General features: G+C 35.2%; 1 protein-coding gene across 6 annotated transcripts in view; it reads right to left on the bottom strand.

Moving 5' to 3' along the window:
• CEP170 (centrosomal protein 170) overlaps nucleotides 1–21,453 on the bottom strand; it is a 94,152-nt gene that overhangs the window by 47,295 nt on the left and 25,404 nt on the right. For all 6 annotated transcript variants that reach the window (XM_041477146.1, XM_041477144.1, XM_041477142.1 and 3 more), the window contains exons 3-8: nucleotides 17,637–17,726; nucleotides 13,704–13,782; nucleotides 13,077–13,135; nucleotides 12,797–12,959; nucleotides 10,023–10,157; nucleotides 1,506–1,982 (exon numbers count right to left, since the gene is read on the bottom strand). In XM_041477146.1, the coding sequence (XP_041333080.1) occupies nucleotides 1,506–1,982; nucleotides 10,023–10,157; nucleotides 12,797–12,959; nucleotides 13,077–13,135; nucleotides 13,704–13,782; nucleotides 17,637–17,726 (1,003 nt within the window). The remainder of the gene's footprint in view (nucleotides 1–1,505; nucleotides 1,983–10,022; nucleotides 10,158–12,796; nucleotides 12,960–13,076; nucleotides 13,136–13,703; nucleotides 13,783–17,636; nucleotides 17,727–21,453) is intronic.

The following is a 21,453-nucleotide window of genomic DNA, read 5'->3' on the forward strand; positions in this document are numbered from 1 at the left end:
AATAGTGTCTACAAAAATTCTGTGATGCTTCATATATTTCCAAATAATAATAAAGCAGTATCAACATCACAGTGAAAGTCATATAGTCTAATTTTACCAGTGGGACTTCAGTACAGAATATTATAAGAAAAAGTTGAGGAGAAAAAAAAAGCTTTGAGTTTAAAAAAAACAAACTTTTAAAGCACATAGGTATATGTACTATCTAAAAATAAAACTAATGAATGAGCATACAAACAGGCCATAGAAGATTACAAAATTCAGATATTTATTAGGGACATATGCATCCCATAACTTACACCTCTTTCAGATGAAAATTAATCAGACTTTGAGAAGTTTCTGTCAGGAAAAGGTTTATAAACAAAGCCCCTTCTATTTATCAAAGTGTCACAGCTAGCATGTTAAAGAATGTTTATGAATATAATACGTTTACATGAAGGAAAAAGAATGTGATTTACACTGGAAGAAATAATATACTATTGTCTTTATGCCAGCACATTAATCTAATTCTGCTTTCAGAATTTTATTTTTAGTTAAATTTGAAAGGGTCAGCCTTAAAAAGCAGACTTTTCATCAATAACGCAAAGAATGTTGTACCCAGTCCTAGCTGGTTTATGAACTAGACATGATAATGTTGCAGAGCCATGGAAAATGAGAATTGTAGGGTTAACCAGCTGAAATTAAAAGTGGAAAATAAGACAGACTTGAAAAAGTTCATCAGAAGTTTTCAGTATGAAAGTTTGAATGGTACTGGAATCTTCATCTGAACATCAAAACTATCTGCTTCTCTATTCCATTAAGTGACACTCAAGAGAAAGTACACTTGTCATGTGTAACATTTTATTTAAATTCATTTGAAATGTCACTGTCTGCAATAAATTAACATGTATGATCACCTGGAACTCCATTCAACAGCAGCACTCATTTGAATACAATAGTCCACAAGCTGAGTATAAAAATTGAAGCTCCTCCTTTATGTCTGATTCCTGACTCAAACTTGATTCCACCAAACATGATCCATAGAAGCAGAATGAGTATATGATGCATTCTTTGCCATAAATTATTTTCTTAGAACACACAAATAATCACATAAGATATGCTATCGAAAGAGTTGCTAAAAGCATAAATAAATGAACTTCAGAGCTTTTATTCTAAAAAGCAATTCATGTTTTTAAAGTACTTCATGAGAAAAACTGAGATATATAAAATCTAACTAAATTTTGGTTTTTTTCCTTTTCTTTTTCAAGATCAATGTTTAAATACCTGATGTTTTCAGCCACACTAGAACATCTCCAATTAGCATATTGATTGTAAAATGATTCAGCATTTGGTTTCTTATGCTCTTTGTAAGACTTAATTCAGCAATAAAATTTCCCAGCCCAGACCCTTGCACCCATGTGGAGTATCTGTGATTTGATCTGAACTCCACATGGGCTCAGGGATCCTCTGCATGCTGGCCAGGAATTGCTGCGTTCAGAACTAAGCATCGCTGCAATTATACACTTTACCTTTCAGCCTCTTCAAGTACACTGGAACGTCACTCTTAATACTTTTGGAGTCCTCCTCTGTTGGCTCCCATATCATTCTCGGAGGATTGTTCTGTGCAAGCCAATCTGCCACTTTGCTCTCGGCAGCCATCATCACCGTCTGCAGCCCCGGCAGGTCCTGACCGCTGGAGGAAGACGGTTTTTTCGACTTGTGGCGCTGCTCCGACGTGAATTTTGTCACATGATCTTTGATCTTTACTTTTCCTGGAGTGTTGTCATCAAATTCAATGGTAAAGGAAGCATGCCCTGAAGCTGCTGCATGGGAGCTTTGGGTATCTTTTGTGGGAATTTCATGAATAGTGCTCTCTGCTACCTGTGAAGCTTGCTGGCATTCTTTAGTAGGGATTTCAAAATAACTGGGCTCCCTGCAGAAAGGATAAAGTTCTTCACTTGCAGATGCAGATTGCTCCTCAGATTTCTTGGCATCTGTGCTGCATCCTAATAGGAAAAATAAAAAAAACAGATTTCACAATACTTGGGAATTTCAGGCTCTTCAAGAAGTTTCTGAAATCCTGTAAAGGCCACTTGAGTAATTTCTGGAATGAACAGTAAGATTGTGGAGTAGATTGACCACCATAGTTCTGGAAAAATAGTTCCAGAATAATATATAAAAGGTATTAATGAGAAGGCAGTTTGAACTTCAGCTGTGAGAAGTGTAAAGTGGCAAAAAGTTCACTTAGAATTTGGCAAAGTGCATGCAAAATACTTTTAGAAGATGTAAAGGTCAGATGAGTTATTTGAACATGGAAAACAGGTAAATCACAATGGCAAAGTTGTTGAGATGATCATAATCACAATTCCAATCTATTGGAAAAAATATCAAATCAGGGTGCTCCCAAAACAAGTGCTAATGATCTTCCATCTCCTGCAGTGGATAGAAAGCATAATTTTGTTTGGCCAAATTCTTCAGAAAAACAATTCACATATTAATGCAAGATAAACATTAATTCTGGCTTGAAAAGTTAAACACTGCTGAGCACTGGGAAGTGTTTTGGAATTCAAACACTTTTTGTTTCTACAAAAAATAAAATCAAAGAATCAAGCTAAATCCTATTGTCATGTCCTCTTGTTTTCTTATTTTACTTGTTGCCATAGCATATAGACGAACAGAAAAAGGAACAATAGCTGGAAGCATGCAGAGTGTTAGCAAGCCATGCCCCCCACTGGCTAAAAAAGGCAGAAAGTATAAAAAGCACAGGGTAGTAATTCCAAGTTCCACTCTATAGCCTAAATGAAGGCTAAAGCTTCCTGTGGTTGCAGCCAAGGTACCAACATGCCTTTAAGAAAACAAACCTTCTGACTGTATTTTATGAACTACTAAGTCAGCCAAAATACCTGGTGCAGAGATGTGCTAAAAGAAACAGAAGCTTGAGACCTTAGCAGCAACAGCAACTTAGATTCCAGCAAAAGAATTCTGAATAGTTCCAAAGCAATTTATCATGGACCACAATAAGATGTTTAAGATATCATTTCAGGTTGCCAAGAATTGAGACTGCAACTAATTGATTTTAGGTACTGAAAAAAGCCACCCGACATCAGATGAGGAAGTTATTTGTGTATGAAACTATTATGCAATAAAATCTCAACAGAACCATTTATACTGAAGTCAGGAATTTAAGGGGTAAAGGATGCAGGATGGAATAATGCACCTGTGCTGCTCCTCACAAACACATGTTTCTTGTGAGGATTGATGAAAGGGTTAAAAATTGAAAAAAAAAAAAAGTAATGTGATACAGAGAAATACACTAAGGCAAAGAATAATACCTGGAAACGTAAAAAAAAAAAAGAGTCACTGAAGGAAAACAAGAACAGTGCAGAATCTTTATTATTGCCATGTTTGGATATCCATTGGATAAAATTACTCCAATGCAGGTAACAAAGCAGTTTTAATTTTTTTTTTCTACCAGTAGCTGTTACAAACACAAAACATGTCCAGAATACAGACAGGTTTTTCTGTTGTGCTGTTGGATTCCAAGAATCCCCTAGCTAATGCTTATCAGCTTTTTGCACTATCAGCTACCTTATGTCTGTGAGGGAGTTTTCAGGTACTACAACAGCATCTCACTTCTCCTCTCCCTGGGAAACAGAATGCCTTTTTATAGCATGAAAACATCCTAGCAGACACACAACACAGAATGAACCTATTTTACTGATGCAAAGGTTACTAAAAATCTTCTCTGCTTATATAGAAAATGCAGAGAAAAAAAAAAATCACACCTTGCAGGTCTTAGACTCTCCATTTGTTTCATGTAGCTAACAAGCTGGAATGGATCAAGCTCTGGCAAGATCAAATCTAGAGCTTGGATTCTTACAATATGAAACATGGTCACAGAAAAGGAGAGTAATCCACCACTCAAACAATTCAAAGACAACCCTTTTTCCCCCACGTGGTTCTGCTCAGAACTTCAAGTTGACAACATTATGCAATTCCTGCAGACAATAATTAAGCCAGATGTAGTGTTCAATGCTTGTTCAAAGAAGATAACTGGCTAATATTCTGTTTTGAGAAATATTTCTAATTTTGTGCAAGGCAGGAACATTCTGCTGGTCACACAAGACACAGTACTTTTCCATAATTATGAAATACCTGGTTTATTACCGTCTTTTGAAAATAATAAGACAGTAGGCAAATTGCATCAGATGTACAGCAATGAGAGGATCTCTCACACTGCTGTGCCAGCATTGATGAAGGACTTCATAAAAAAAATTTGTTTGAAACTTGGCTTCACCAAATTTAACATTTCAAATCAACTCTTTATACTATAATAATTTGCACAGTATTAGATTCCAATATTTTTCATTAAACAGATGCTAGTACATAGTTTGAATCTAAATTAAGACAGAGTTTAATCAAAAGAAGCGAGAAACTGAACTACAACTAAATAGTAAATGTTAATAAACTAGAAAAAATTTTAACAATTATAAAAATAAAAATTTTCCAAGTTAATTTTAGTTACACAAAAATTCTATTTTCAGTCAGAAGTATTTTTTAGAATACAGAAGTGTTCTAAAAACACAGTTTAAAACTACAGAAGTACTTTTTTAGTACACAGAAGTACATTTTTAGCTAAGTTAAATAATCAGAATTGATTAGAATAAGAAATAGTAAATGATGAAGCAAAAAATTAATATAGATCTGATCTGAACCACCCTTCAATATTTTTCTCACAGACTCTAAATGCAAGTCCTTACAGCTTTCTAAATATTACATAAAGTGATCTATAAAACAGCCTTACCTTTGAAATCCTACTATAAAAAGTCATCTGCCAAGATGAAGGAAATCATATATCGGACTAAATACAGACACCTTTAAGAGAAAACCTTCAAGCAAATACTGAAGATAGTAGTTGTCATTGCTCTATAATTTTTAAACCAGAGCAAGCATAGTGTATGTATAGCAAAAAAGGCAATTGCAAGTGAGTTTCAGGAAAACGATGGGACAGGTAGGTTGTGAACGTCAATCTCTTCAGATACTGAAGGGATTTCATAACTGGTAAGACTAAAATGAAAGGGGCAGAAAAAGTAGCAGGATTATCTGTAAAAGGCAGTTCTTACTCTCCAAAGGTCCTGAGTGACAAAAGACAACTGAGCAACTGTTTTTACAAGGCAAGCAAGGAAGCAGTAATTGGTAGCTGCCACCCAGGTGCAGTGATACTATGATTGAAACGAGCCTAGGAGAGGTTAGGAGGGAAACTGGAATATTTGGGAAACCACAGGCTTAACCAAAGGGAGATTCAGAGAGATTCTTTAATAGGGTACATGTCTTGTAAGGAATCACTGTAGGAGCTGGGTTTGCTCAGTCTGGAGGAGAAGAAGCTCAGGTGGGATCTCATCACTCTCTACAACCACCTGGAAAGAACCTGTATTGAGGTGGGGCTGGTTTCTTCTACAGTTCCTGCAGCAAGAGCACCAGAGGAAATGGTCTTAAATTGAGACAAGGGAGATTCAGATTAGACACTAGAAAAAATTGTTTTAACTGTCAGGGTGGTCAGGCACTGGAATAGATTGTCCAGGGATATGGTGGAATCACCATCCCGGAGCTGTGCAAGAGGCATCTGGATGTGGCACTGGGTGATGGTTTAGGGGTGACAGTGCTGGGTGGATGGTTCAACTGGATCATCTTGAATGTATCTTCCAAACTCAGTGATGTCTATTCTATTCTATTCTATTCAGAGATGACCATCAGACGTGCTACATTCACTTTGAGACATTAGAAGAATCAATTACACTTTCTAGGACTTTCTAGGTTTTTTAAAGTCTTATTTCTCAAGTTACACACAAAAGTAGTCAGAATTTTAACATTTACTTGCTAACCTGGACAAGAAAAATCATAGTTGTCGGTGCTATTCAGATGTGCAAAAAACTGCCTCTGTATATTAATATATTATAATCTGCAATGACAGGAAATCTTAGAAAATATTTTGCACAATCTTCAGATTTTTAGTAATGCACTTTTCTTTCTGCCTTAAAAATACAATTTTAAGAATGAAACTTGCAAAATAAAATTATCTGCAATTTACAAAGCACTTCCTGTAAAAAAATTCTGTAAACCTGAACCAATATATTTATTTGCAGTAGGTATAAGAAACAGCCAAAATATCATGTTTACACAATACCCTAAAATATTTTTAAGGTTAGCTTTATATTTGGTACTGTGCAATGGTATGTGTAATAAAAGAAGCTGATTTTTTTTTTCAAATACTTAACAGAATTTCTTTTTTGTCCTTCTTTCTCTTCATATTCCTATTTTTTATTTCCCACTTACATTTTCATTTTTCGGGGGTTTTTTGCTTTGCAGCTGAAGTAAACTTTTCATTTTTTTTATTTAAAGGCAAGATTTCAATAAATACATTTGATTCGCCTAGTATTGAATAAAAAGATTTTTGTCTTTCAATGCTTTCATAACTAGCCTCATGAAAAAATATCAGAATTGCTCTTTCAAAATAGAAATACAAACCAGCACTGTATATAAATCCCCATCTCCCATAATAAATCATTTAACTACCTGCTTTAAAGGAGTTTAAGTGAAAAAAAGGACAAGACTAATCTTACTTAAATGTATTGCTGTGATGGGTCTTTAGAGTTCTGTAAGCTCTCCATGACATATTGTGCTCATTTGCTGCTAGAGCTTTGCAAAGCAAGCCTTATATGCAGCACTTGCATATATCTAATGACAAAACTCATCAAAATTCTAGAACAAACTTCTAGGAACTTAACTGCTAATACTGCTGGTTAAGCATCACATGTTACAATGTGTGCAAACTCCTACACACACTGATTAGACTGGTATTTCTCAAATAACTGTCAGCCTGCTTTACCTGAAAATGACACTGTTTCTTAAGTGCAAGGAATGTTTCATCTGACATATTCTTATGCAATGCTGGAATTAAGATTCATGCCAAGTGGAAAGAATTACTTCACATTCCTGAAGTCTTCTTAAAAACGTATTTCTGTCTTTTCTTAGATTTCTGGTAAAGGCATTAATGACATAAAATTCTACAACTACAAGTAAGATCAGCAGAGAATGCAGTTTTCATTATCCCAGGAAGTGAGAGTGTAACATATGGCAGTAATAATAATTACACACCCAATAAACCTGCCAATAACATGGACATTTAACAGCTGCAGCATAAAGTCATGCCAGAGGTGTACACACAATTGTTCATTTTAACATAGACTAATAGATCTATGGATCATTGAATTAGAGCATTACATATGTCTGAAAAATGTTGAAAGGATTTTTCTTTTCAAAGTTTTCCAGGCTATTCTGCTCTGTTTGTAAATAACTTTCATTAGTGAATTTCTGTTGTAATAGAAATACAGTAACATTGAAATAATCTTATTAACTTCAGACTGTAAAGAGTAATTGTCTATACTTGGCTTAACAGAAATAAATCTCCCACTTCAATCTCCTCATTAAACCTTATCCCCTCTCTCAGAATTCAAGTCTTCTTTTCTATTCAGTAAATAATCATGTAATAAATCATTAAAGCATGACACAGATTTTTAATAGGATTACTTTGTTAAAATGTTATCTGACTTACTGATTTGATTTAGTTTAAGAATTCACCTGTAATGTATTTACTTTTAGGCAGTTTATATTAAAAAGCATGTCCCAGATCAGTGTTTTAAACACATAATACAATCTATCCACGGAAGAATAATTAGCTGCACCATTGAACATTTTTAATAGTTTGCATATATTTTTAAAAAACCCAAACATGACAATCTTCTGAAGTTTCCAATTTTCTTTCATACAGGTGTGTATATATATTGATTTCCTAAAATTATATTCATCTATATTATAAAACCTAAGTGCTTGAAGAAAATACGTAATAACTTGTTGAAAAGTTGAAACTTGTTCATCTTTTCACAGAACATAACTGTAGGCCAAAGCAGCCCAAAAATCTTATGATTTTATAATTGCATGAAAACATTCAGAATGTCTTTTGCACACATCTACACAGACAGAGTGTTCTGAGACTGCAAAGTGTCCATAGAAGCAAATGTCAACTCTTATACATCTCCTCAGACTCCCTGCCAACACTACTAAAAATTATCTACAACATTCAAAAACCAGACTAGCAGAACATACAATTAATGTCTGCTCAAAGATTAGGTGATCACGACAAATAAATAATCTGTGTATACACAGGATTTTAATTCCACATCCTCACAAATTAAATGGTTTTGCAAAAATGACACATTTCTCTGCAGTGTCTTCCTTTCACATAGGCTTTTGTTTATTTTGTACTTTTTCAAACTGAATTCCATTCCTGCAGATTTATGAGTCTTTCAGTTTGAGGAAATAAAAGCTATTCTTACACTCTTATAAGATCAATACTATTCAAAGGAGATACATTCATGGCTTAACAAAAGCAACAACACAAATAAAAGGGATTTCTAATATTTTCTTTTTAAAAAGGACAAAATGGTGTATTTGCCAAGAAGGCTTTGGGCCCAAATTTAGTTTTTGTATAGTATATATATGGAAACAAACAAAAAAATTTAAATAATTTAGAAAATACTAATCTACTTTCTCTAGTCATCATTTACCTTATGATGACTTTACTAAGCAAATCACGTCAAAAATATCCCCAATACTGAAGTTCAGTCTAGAACAAACTTATTTTTGTCTACTACTGAAACAGATGGCATTTCCATGATTAGTTTGAGTGAAAGTTGGAATCTTGTTTTTCTTGGAGCTCAGGAACTAAGATAGAAGCACTTATCACTTGCTGAAAAATCTCTTGATAAAATAAATACAAGAGCATGTAAATCATTTGATGCAATTTGATGCTTCTGAAAAAGCAATGTAAAATTATAAAAAATAAAAAAAGGCGCACTACATGAAATATAAATCTTTTGTCACCTTGTTGATGGCATGGCATTGCATCAAAAACACAGATTTCAGCATATCACTTTTCAATAATCCCATATTTAATGAGGAAAACTCATTTAAATGTTTTTATCTGGTTTCTTTATAATGGTATAAATCTTAACAGACTTACTCAACTGCCTGAATGATGACAACTTTAGAATAATATGAAAGAGCTCATTAAAAAGACTATGGTAAAAAGTTAATTCCAAAGATATTGTCTTCACTACACTGAAGTGTTCATTTAGTTTGATTTATACATTTTTAGACTTCACTCCAGCTCCTGCAAAACGTGATTCATGTTAACCAAGGGAAGTACTATGACAGGAAAAGAGAAATTCTGACCTCAATTAAAGTACTTTAAAAACCTGCAAACTTAAAACTGTTGGACCTTAAATGAGCGTCTAAAGTGCTAAATAAACATGGCTAAATTTTGTCCTAACTTGAATAAGTTTTAAGTTACTGTCTTTATTAGAATAGCAGTCACTTTATTTATATGCCTGACGATAGATATAAAAGCCTAATTATAGGTACTGAGATTGAAGTTCTGGCAATACATACTGTGTCTAGACAAGCTAACTAATAAAAAGGTCTGTATTACAGGGGAATAAACATTACCAGTTTAACTTTAGACTACACAAATCTTTACTTCAAGAACTATGACATGCAATTCCCACTAATACAGCATTACTGATTTACAGATGGGAATGGTAGTACAGATGACCTTATATAGGTAAAAGCCACACAAATATAAAAACCACAATTTATTTTCAGAAATTATTTCAATAAAATACTCCTATGCATATAAAATGACAGATATGGATTAAACTGAAAAAAAAAGACACACTGGTTCAGGTAATGTTATTTGCTATTCTTACTGATAGAAAATTATGTTATATGTTAGAAAACTGACACATTATATGTGAAACTGATCTCTCTAAATGCATAGTTTCTCACAAAAATATATTCTTCAACTACCTCACCTTTTAATAGGCTTTAATTTATGCAAACTGTGAAACTTGCAAACATCTGTTTAGTTCCCCATTTCAGAATATATGCAGATCAGTAAAGGGAAAAAAAAAATAAGACAACACACTTACCTGAAGCCCCTGTCTCAGGCATTTTTTCTTCATGCTTGCTATCTGGCTTACAACCACCTTTTTCATCCGCTTCATCTTCACCCCACCAGGCTGGCTGTCCATACAAAGGTGTCCCACGAGGCATGGCAGAAATATCTATAAAGTCAGCCCAAAGCAGAGGAAATAACTTTTCTGTTTAGCTGTGATATTTAGGTTAAAATCACATGAAGAGAAAGTAATTTGCTTGGATCATCTCTCCTGGAAGCTGAAGTGAAATGGTGGCATGCATTTGCCTAAATGCACAACAAACTTGGAGGCCAGACAACTGATCTGGGTTCTAAATATAAAAGCTTACTAATGACCTGATCAAAACTTCTGGCACAAATGTTTATGCAAAGGCAGCCACCATCTCTTATTGTTACCCTGTTATGTCTGTAAATATTATTTCTTCTTTCAGTTGGAAGTCATCAAGACAGCAGAACATTCCTAGAAGCTGTTTGCTGTTATTTCTGTGAGAAGATTCTCATTCTTACCCACATTGACCTTTCAATGAAATCTGAACTCACTGCATGAAAAACTGATCAAATTTTGCAATGTTGCCAAGGTTCCAAATTGCTGACAGCTACTACAGAGTGCTGAAAGTTACCTTGTGTGTAAAACATTACTAAGCACAATCAGTTTTACAGGTTGGGGTTTTTTTTAAAGGCATCAGTTAAATTATTTCACTAAATTTAGTTTAGTACAACTAAAAATGCTATACACATGGTTAAATATATTTAAATGCAAAAATTAAGTAAGAAAAAAAACACTGATATAATTGAGATTTCTAACCTGATGATAAATTGGCTGAGTTAGGTTTGATCTGATCTTTTGGAAGAACACCTCAACCTGCAGATTTAGCTATTCTAGTATCATACAGATGTGCTGAATGTATTTTAAAGAGTCTTTATATAATAAAACTTCATATGTTAAAATCTATGTTAGAACCTTTCTGTTACTTTTCTGATTAGGAATATCAACATTTTTTCAGTATTTTATACACTTGCATTCCAAAGGTGATTTCATAGCCATGCCAAAGGTTTAAACATGATTTTAAGACATTAAGTACTTTCTTTTTACACAGCATTAAGCCTTAGTAAATGTTAAATTTTTTTAAAAAAACTTGATGGTTACACAGACAATTTGTGGATGCCCTGAAGTGTTCCAGGACATGTTGGATGAGGCTTTGAGCAACCTGGTCTGGTGAAAGGTGTCCCTGGCCATGGCAAGGGGGTGCAACCTAAGTCATGCCTAAGCTCTGTTCCAACCCAAACCATCCCATAATTCTGTTCCTGTGCACTGCATTAGCAATAATGAGCATATGTGCATTTATATAGCAACAGAGAGAATCAATCCCTAAAAAGCTTCTGAGAGTTGCACTCAAATATAAATCCCTATCCTTGACTGTTATTTTTGGAAGAGTGAAAAGAAAAACAGAGGGTGAGGATAAAACTCCCCCACTGTGCTACTTTAGGTACCCCTAACAAGATGCTGGATTAGACAACAAAACAAACAGGTTAATTCTGTATACCACAGAATCCTGTGTGTGGGGAAGAGAATTATTTGAAGTGAGTCTCCTGGAAGAACAGATGAAACCTAAACAAAACTGGTGAACATTGATCAGGTTAGAAATCAGACCTAGACAGTTCCATATTAAAGAAACAACAATACCTGATCCCTTTCTCATTCTTTTGGTTATATCCACTACACTTCAGCAAGCCTCGTGCTGAAGTTCATCAGAGAATGGTTTGGGTTGGAAGGGACCTGCCATGGGTTTTGCCAGACCAGCTTGCTCAAAGCCTTGAACACCTCCAGGGATGGAACATCCACAAACTCTCTGGACAACCTGTTCCACTGGCTCACTACTCTCGTAACAAAAAATGTCTTCCTAACATCTAATCAAAATCTCTCCTCTCTCAGTTTAAAGCCATCAGACCTAGTCTTTTATCACTAGCTGCCTGTGTAAAACATGCTCTCCCTCTTTTTTTACCAGCTCCCTTTAGGTACTGAAAGGCTGCTATGAGGTCTCCCTGGAGCTTTTCCTTCTCTAGGCTGAACAACTCCATCTTGCAGCCTGTCTCCTCCAGCCCTCTGCTCATCTTTCTGGCTCTCCTCTGGCCTCACTCCAACAGGAACAAACCCTTCCCACACTGGAGGCAGCACAACTCAAACAAATTTAAGACAACCACAGCAGAGCCACCGTAACACATTAAATAAATATGAAAGATGGTGTAGAAACAAGCCTGAAACTACAGTACCTAGAAATCTTTAAACCACAATAGAACACTGAGGTTATATCCTGACATCAAACAAAGAATGCTAGGAACTGCAAAAAAACCAAACAGAACTCCTGCCCAATAAAAAGGGAAAAAACCCCAAACCAACCAAATGAAAAACAATGCACTTGGTAATGGTAAAAAGTACAAATTGTTTCTGAACAAATACTTCCACTTAAACTGCAAAAAATAGCAATTTCCTGCCACAAATGCTATAAGTTTGTGGTTTGGGCAAAGAGATAAGGCAAAAATCTTACAAATGCCAATCAAATCTCTCTTTAAAAATTTTCTTAACGTGTGGATGTTAATGTAAAAAAGGTAGAAATTAACTGCCAAAAATATTATTTACACCTAAACTATGGTTAAATGTTCATATATGTGAAATTTTTACTGTCTACAGAATTTCACAATCATCCTACTGAAGCAAATTAACATCCTTTCCAAGTTTTTGTGCTTCTGCAACAAAAAAATGAACCTTACCCACTGATTTTTCTTCCAATTTCAGTGCTTCTGTAGTTTTGTGGTGCACTTCAGCTGTGGAATCTGTTACCTTGGAGTCTGAACTTTTGGAGCTGCTTTGTTTTGATCCTTCTGCCTCTGAAGATTTTTGGGACAACTGGAGTTGGCTTGAGAATTTTTCATGCTACATGACAATAAATAGAGAATAAAACACAAATCCTCAAAGAGTGGGAAAAAAAACCTCTCTATGTTATAATAACTGTACAATGACAAAAAACATCCAGGAACTGCTCAGTGTTACCTTAAGTGCTTCTTCAGGGACTCTCATCTCTCCCCTGACCACAGTAAAAAGATTAGTATGTAGGAAATGATAAGGAAAATACTGAAAAAACTGAATTCACAAGAGGATTTTACAGGAAAGCAACAATTGTGCAGCCTATTATGCGACTAGAATGGTGACAACTTTCAAAATATGTCACGTTAGGATACTGTGCACTATCATATTCGTCAAAGAAAATTAAGTTATTTACTATATGTAAACAGAACACGCAGTAGATACCTTAGTGTTTTAATAATAAAGGTAATTTTTTTTCATTCTGTAGTTTGCTGAATAATTAATTGCAATCTTATCTGCTGGTATACAACTGCATATGATACAAATATTTGTGTATTTGTTTCAAAGAAAAGTAGTACTTTTTAGCAACACAGAAGATACACATCATATTCTAAATCATAATTGAAAGTTGAGGTTTCTTGCAGTGAGAGACAATGAAATGTACTTTATCAGTAGTTCAGACCAAGGTAGAATATTGTAAACACTGACATTTTCTCAAATATAGGCATTTTTGTAGCAATGAGAACACTTAAAACAACTATACTTCTAACAAGTCAAGTGCATCCCAACACTGCATTTTAATGGCAAGGATATCATATCCAAATCTCAATTTATCTTCTAACTTCAGAGTGATGTATGTCTGTTCTGGAATCCTCACATCATTCACAAATGTCTGCAGAAACAAATGAGAACAGAAAGGAACACCATTAAATTCCAAAACAACAAAATTAAATCATTTAAATACTTCTATAAGAAAGTCTTCAGCACCACAAATTTTCTGCTGGTGTTTCATAAGGAAACTATAAGCTCAAACTGCCAGCTGTTTAACAAACCATGTCAAAAGGAAGGTAAAACACCAGTTGATTATGAAGTTGCACACTGGCCTGGAAAAACTCCTTACACATTTAATCTTGTTAGGAATATTCATGGAAGTGTTGATTAATGTTCCCTTGAATTAGCACCTCCACTTACCATTTTTTCTTGTCATTTGTTTTTTTTAATTCAAATTAACTGCCAGAATTGATTTATCATCACATTTGTGATGAGCATTGGATATCAGAGGACTGAGGCAGCTTATTTCTAATCATTGTCAAAGGACTTAAGAAAACATGGACCAAGTTTGTGCATCTGAGTAACACCAAAAATCTGTGGTAAGAATTCAGTATATTGCAACCCTACAGGATCACCTCACTTATAACTTAAAAATTCTACAAAATGTACATGCTTCTAAAGAAAGAAATAGTTGAAATATGCCATTTTATAATCACTCTGAAGTTGGAAAAACTTGAATAATTAAATAAGTCAAAAATTTGAATATTTAAATTGTTGTTTTGCTCATGAGTTTAGTATTAAATGAACTGTGGTTAGAGAGAAACAATCTCCTTCCCCAAAACATTAAGAGGATCTTCCATTTAATTTTCTTTTCCTAAAGGAAAAGAATGTTTATTTTATTATTTTAAAAACTGTTTACCTACTTCATAGAAAATATCTTCCATAGGAAATAAGAACAAAAGAACAATTATTCACTGGTTTGTAAGCATGAAACTTTCAGTAATGTTTCAGGCATATTTATTTCACTTCAACATTTTGAGAGTCCAGGGCATAAACCTCTGTGAAGACTATCCTCGAGGCACTCTGAATTTCAGTGAACTAACAGAATTTAGGCCACCTTGCAGACATCTATGTCTATGTGTACATATGAATTTTTCCTCCCAGGTCAGAGTTCTGAAATTCACGTGCAGAGAACTCCAAAGGCTGTGTGTCCAGTCTACTGACAGCCTCATGGTCAGGACTGCAGTGACAGCATAAAACAACCAAGTCTTAGTTACTCTGCCACTGGAGCTTTAAAATCTCATCACATGCTTTGGGATGCCAGAGAAAGCTAGCTTGAAATAACTAGTTACTATGCAAATAAAGAATCCTTTGCCTCTTTAAATAATTCAATTCACGTGATTTATAAAGTTTATTCTTTAAATAGTGAGAGTCAACTGTCTTTAAGCTTTCATAAAGTTTGCTAAGCCTTTCAGAATCCAGTCCTGAAACATCAGTGTGAAAGGACTTTGCTATCTTGTAAATACTCCTGAGAAGAACATAACTCAACAGGGCCATGGATTGCTAACACTTCTTCTGGTATGTTTTAGAGTTCACAAGTCAAAGGAAAAAGCACAGTTGAATTCTACTGATACTAGGGAAATACTAACTACATACTAGCAACTGCACACATTTGCTTCAGAAAAGAGAAATTCCTTCATCTTTACTTGTATGGGAAAAAAAAAAAAAAAAGACAAACAGGAGTGTCCAGAATGAGTCACAACTAACTATCAGAAATACAATTTTACTTAATGTAAAACCAATTAAAATTTACTTTTGCCTTTTTTTTTTCCAAATCTAGACATCCAGGATAAAGACTTCTAGATTTAGAAGTCTGCAAAAAAGACTCCTGTAACCTTTTCACTGAACTGAGTGTGAATCAACCATTCATATAAGACTATTCAGGCATCAGGGCATCAGGTGCAATCATAGGTCAGATTGTGAAATTATAACACTCATAACACTCAAAACCAGAATATCGGCATTAGCCACCGCCCCTCAAACTCTGAATTATCACGCGTGGTTAAAGTACATTATGCCAGGAATGGAGTAATCCTTTTTACTAAGGAAAGTATGTATCTGTTCTCAAAAGAGATGGGACCAACTGGAGAGATGCAAAATAAATATTTTGATGAAGTATGCAAAATAAGACAGGGTAGGAGCTGCTGAAGCACTAGAAGAGGCACTCGGCTGCTAGGGAGGTGGTGTTCTCAGTGGAAACAGCAGCTAGACTAGAAGAATTATTACCTAGTTCACCATATGGTACTGAGCCACTGTTCTGCCACACACTTAGGCATGGTGCTACAAAAACAATGGTTTTTCTTCAGGTTTCACCTGAAACCAGATAAGCCAGATAAGAGTTATGAAATAAAAGCACAGTGGGAAAGTGATAGTAAGGAAAACACTGTGAAGACAAAGAGAAAGGACTGAACTCCTGAGACTTAATATTCCTTGTCCCAAAACAGTGGGAAGAAAGAATTCCTTTGATGTCTCTGAGTAAACAGCTCTAAAGCAACTGAAGCTTCACCTCAAACTTGAGAATGAATTAGATCAAGTGAAGCAAATCACTGAAAGCTCCTTATCAGAGGCAAAAAAAGGAGTTGAATGAAGACCTTTTAACATATATTTCTATTCAATTCCAGTTCTGTGACAAGGCAACAAAAATCTGAAGGTATGCCCACTGACTACAGGAGATACACAACTAGGGAATAAAATCAAATGTATCAGCAAAAAAATTCTATGTGCTGAACCCATTTTTGATCATTGCCTTGAAACAGCACACTCACTTTGAAAATACAGAGGTATATTAAATATTTAAGGACTAAAGTCCATGTATGTCTACAACTGTTCAAAGGATATAGCCCTTCAATGGTTTCACATGGAGTTGAGACTGACTCTTTGGAAGGCTGAGTTAGTTACCTTAAAATACAGGAAAGCTAATAGAGACAGTGACAGAGTTTTATTTCAAAATGCACCTCAAGATCAAAAGGCAGTAACTTGAGAGTTCATCTTCTATTTATTTAAGCACTTGACAAAACTATTCACTATCAGTAGCTTTCTAAGTATTTTTCAAATAGGCAAAGATGAATTCGTGATTTTATTCTGTACACATTCACCACGGAGCCAAACATTTAAAGTTACAAAATAACAACCATAACAAGTACAAATACATAGGTCATAAAGAAGTATCTAAAGGGTTACAAAATTATGACAGTTACTATATTTTTAGTAATTTGCTATGTATTAAAAAAGTTTTATAAAAAGTGGTGCTTAGCTAGAATTCTGAATATGCACTTCCTAGAAAAGCCTTAGAACATAAAATGTCACCTGAAATCTTACATTTCCCATAACTCTGGATTTTTCCTGTATTAGTTTGCAATCACTCGACACAAATTATTCATAGTGATTTTTAATAAAAATTATTTTGAAAAAATAAATGCAAATACAGTATTAGTTAAATCAATTTTCATACAACATGGTTATTGCATAATTATTTTTCCCCATGTATGTACAGTGGAAATACAGTTTAACATTCTTTTCTCTACTATAAGAAAAGAAAAACGAATAGCATGTGAAATAAAATCCATACCATAACAGCACATTTCAGAGACTGAAATATGTCAGGGCTTTTAGACATTATAGTCAAGATTTTTTTTATTTTTTTAATTCTGAAATACGTAAGTATAACACACTACTTTTTATTGTTCTGAGCTTTTCCTATTGCCAAAGTCCTCTTATTACTGGAATTAACAGCAGCCCTTTAAAAAACATGCAGTGGAAAACCCCTGCAAGGACTACACTTTCCTTTTGAATGTTCCCCAATTTCCAGACTCACATTAGAAAGGTATTAATGTACAATTAATAATGGCTTGAAGAAATCCCAAAACAAAGATCCAGAACCCTATGGGGAGCTATCTATTTCTGATGTTAACTTACCCCATTCAAGCTGCCCAAATCCTTCACCAGGTGTTCATCTGTAGAGGCATCATAGTTGAGTACAGCATGTTGCTTGTCCACACTCCGTGACTAAAATATATTAAAGAAAATAAAATAAGGTATTTGAAAACCACATGAGGCAGTTATGGCTACTTCTTAGAGCAGTGTGATTATTTTCTTTCTACATAGCACATTTATTCAAATTATATAGAAAAGATAGTTCCACATACGAAAAGGATAATCTCTAACCCAACTCCAGCTACCCATAGCAGAATCCTAAATTTAATTCAAAATAATTATTTTCTTAATGTTTCCCTGAATATGATAAGTCAGATCCAGATAGATCTCATCCAAAGGTTTTTGGTTTGGTTTTTTTTCAATCCACTCTAGGACCACTGATGTTTAATCTAATAGTATCATCTGCACTTTATTTCATTCTCTCTCCCCCCTTAATTACATGCATCTTTCAAGACATGACTATGATTCCGGGGTGTTGCTGTTCTCTCTCAAACACACCATTTCCTGTCACACATCTGGGATAATTACCATAGTGTACAAGGATTCCAAGTGTTTCTCCTTGATCTCAATTTCCTGAACCAATTAGCTATAGCCTCTTCACTAAATGTCTGAGTAGTTCCTGAATTACTATTCCCATCAGTTCTGACTTTCTCAGTCCTTCCTTAAGCACTTCAGTATGCATTTATTTATTTCATGAATTCTTTATTTCACATCCAAATATCACCACACAGATGAGGAACAATCCTGGCTACTATTTCATCCAAGAACAGCAGCTCCCTAACAGCCAAGTCCCTCTTTCAACACTCACTCCTTGCCAAGTGTTTGCAGCCTGAGGTGCTGATGGCAAGCAAGGGAGGTGGGGCTGGATGTGTCTCCTTCATGCATGCATATGGTCAGCACCTGGACGTCTTCAAGAGCTCCCAAGAGAATGGAGACCACAGCTCATCCTCTCCATCAGCCCATACTTGATCTTATGTTTACTCTTAATTCTGCTAGTGCACTGTCACAACATGACTGCATAGCAGCAAATTCCTTCCACCAGCATAGCTCCTAATTTCAGGTTTGCATTTTCTGTCCTTGCTACTCAACTCATTTTTCAGGACTGTATTGCACAAAGAATGGTACATTTCTGTCTGAGACTTCCATGACTTCTGCGTACCAGCATTTCTGGTCTGTCAGTTCTAGGAGTCCTGCCTTACCAAGTGCACTGGCCAGTGCAAGGCATCAGAACACACAACCAGTACTCCAAAGGAAATGTTTTCTCTTCTTGTAATCCCATAGTTATCACCTCACTCCTTTTCCATTTCTTGAGACTTGCTACTATTATTTTCCTTATTTTCAATCTTTCTCATTCTTCCTGTCCATTTAATCTTATGACCACTTTGCTTTCTCCCCAAAGAAGTGAGATCAGTGTTCTTCTCCTTCTCCTTATACTTACTATTTTCTGTTTAGACTTTTTATTTTGCTCTGCATTTTTGAGGGGCATAATGGGAGGGGACAGGATATCAAAGTGGAGAATAAGGAGGAGACAGACAAATGAACAAGTTCCCTGCCAATATAAGCTGCACTAATACACTACATCAGCTAAGTGCTTTTAATGGCAGATGAAGACACAGCAACACGGTTCATTTTCTACTAACTTAGTAACCTTTCAAGTGAAAACAATCTCAATACAATGAAATTCATTGATGTGCATGTTCTGCTGAGCCTACAGTATCAAGCACACATTACATTTTTCCACACTCAAGAGGAACCACTGCACCAAGAATTGCCCTATTTTTACCTAAGCTATTGAAAAAAATTTTGAACTTCTCTCAATGTTGTTATTCAAATACACCATATTACTAATATTTTTTTAAATTATCTTCGTGTGCTACATCCTATTAAAAATAAGTTAAAACAGAAAGGACATGAAAAAATCCTCAAAGCTTCATGATACTGTGTCACATCATCTGAAATGCTAAGAATGATTACTCAGGTCTGTGGCTTCTACAGAAACACTTGAGATTGTGCAGAACATCACAGTTCTCAGGTTCAGATTACTTATATATAATTGGACTTTTTATTAATTTCAGCTGATCTTTACAGGTGCAAAAACTGTGCAAATCTTTTGAATGCCTTTTTTCCTTTGGCTTTGTTATTGCAGCCTTCCATTCAAATGTAAGGGCTTTTAAAATTCCCACTGTGGTGCCCTGGCTGGCAGCTAAATACCACACAGCTGCTCACTCACTCTCTGCTGCCCCAGTGGGATGTGGGATACAACAGGAAGAGCAAAAGGAACTAACTCATGGGTCAAGTTACAGCAGCAAAGAGGAAGAAGGAAGAAGAAGTAAAACAAATCAGATGATGAGAAGACAATCACTTCCCACCTCCCACAAGCAGTCAGTACCCAGACAGTCTTTTGAGCAGTGGGGGTATCTTCCCCAAATCCCCTCCCTCATATTTCACTGCCAAGCACAGCACATGGTTTGTCACAGAATATCCCTTCAGTCAGTTTGGGTCAGCTGTCCTCGTTTGTGCTCCTTCACATTTTGTGCACTCCCCCTGTCAAGTGTGTGTAGGAGGAGCAGAGTGAGAGAGAATGCCTTCAAACTGCACGCACACTGCTCAGCAACAGCCAAAAGAGTGGTGTGTTATCAACAGTGCTCTGCTCACAAATCCAAAGCAGTACCAAAATGGCTTCTATTAAAGAAAACCCTACCAACCAGCTAGATCCAGTACAAAGACTTATATATGTCTGCAGAAATAAAACCACAGAATAACTGCAGTAAAAGCCATATGAATATGAAGAAGAAAACTCCATCCTTAGTTAAAATACATTTGGAACTGGTGTTATTTTAGATAGATATTCTTCAATTCAATCCAGACTACTAAGAAAATATTTAGAATACAGAAAATAAATGCATTCTTCTTTGCAAACAATTCTGATATTGTGAATAATGTATTTTTTTTTCTTGGAGATGATTTCTCCAACAACATTCAAAAAGATTTCTAACCATAAAGGTGAAAGAAGGGGGAAATGTAGTATTTATCCACAAGCAGGCTGATGTAATGGAACAGTTAGCTAAACAGGAAGACTTCACATTATGTTTGAACATATTTACAAAAAAAGGCAGATCTGTATTACCAGATGTGAACTAAACCTTTTAAAAAAAAACAGTGTTTACAGGTACAGATCTGAGGTCTAGCAAGCATGAGTCAAAATTATTTTCATTAAAGCCTTTATAATTTATTTTCTGTCAAGCAATTATGAATAAAAGCATTAAATTCTTCTTTCTTTATCATGCATTATCCACATGCTTTGCAGTAAGAGATCAACCAAGTTGTCAAGAGTGGAAAGGAAGGTCTTGCACAAAGAGCTATACACACAGAACAAGAACACATTATTAGCTTCTCTCTTGGTGGGTTCCTCCCCCTGCAGCACTATGTGGTGTCACAGTCATGCTGGCATGCAGACCTAACATAGCAGCAGGCTAAAAAGAATGTTCTTGAAATCCTCAGGCCCCTTGATTTTTTTCACTAACTCTGAAGAAAATACACAACAAATAATGTTTGTAAATAACTCAAATCTATTCACACTATTAACCAAAGAGAGAGCTACCTTTGAAGGTGAAATTCTGTAACACAAAAGAATAAATGCTTCACTCTAAGGACTGATCTACTATGGATGGCATACCAGAGAAGAAAGGAGATGCTTCCTTATTTACAGACAACAGTCCTCTAAAACAAGTTACTAGTAAAATAAAAGTATTTTTGGATTATAACCTACTGGGCAGGAACCAGTGGGGTGGGGCTTTTT

This window comes from Pyrgilauda ruficollis, unplaced genomic scaffold, assembly GCF_017590135.1.
Source record: "Pyrgilauda ruficollis isolate IOZ18807 unplaced genomic scaffold, ASM1759013v1 scaffold4, whole genome shotgun sequence".
In the NCBI taxonomy this organism is placed as follows: Eukaryota; Metazoa; Chordata; class Aves; order Passeriformes; family Passeridae; genus Pyrgilauda; species Pyrgilauda ruficollis.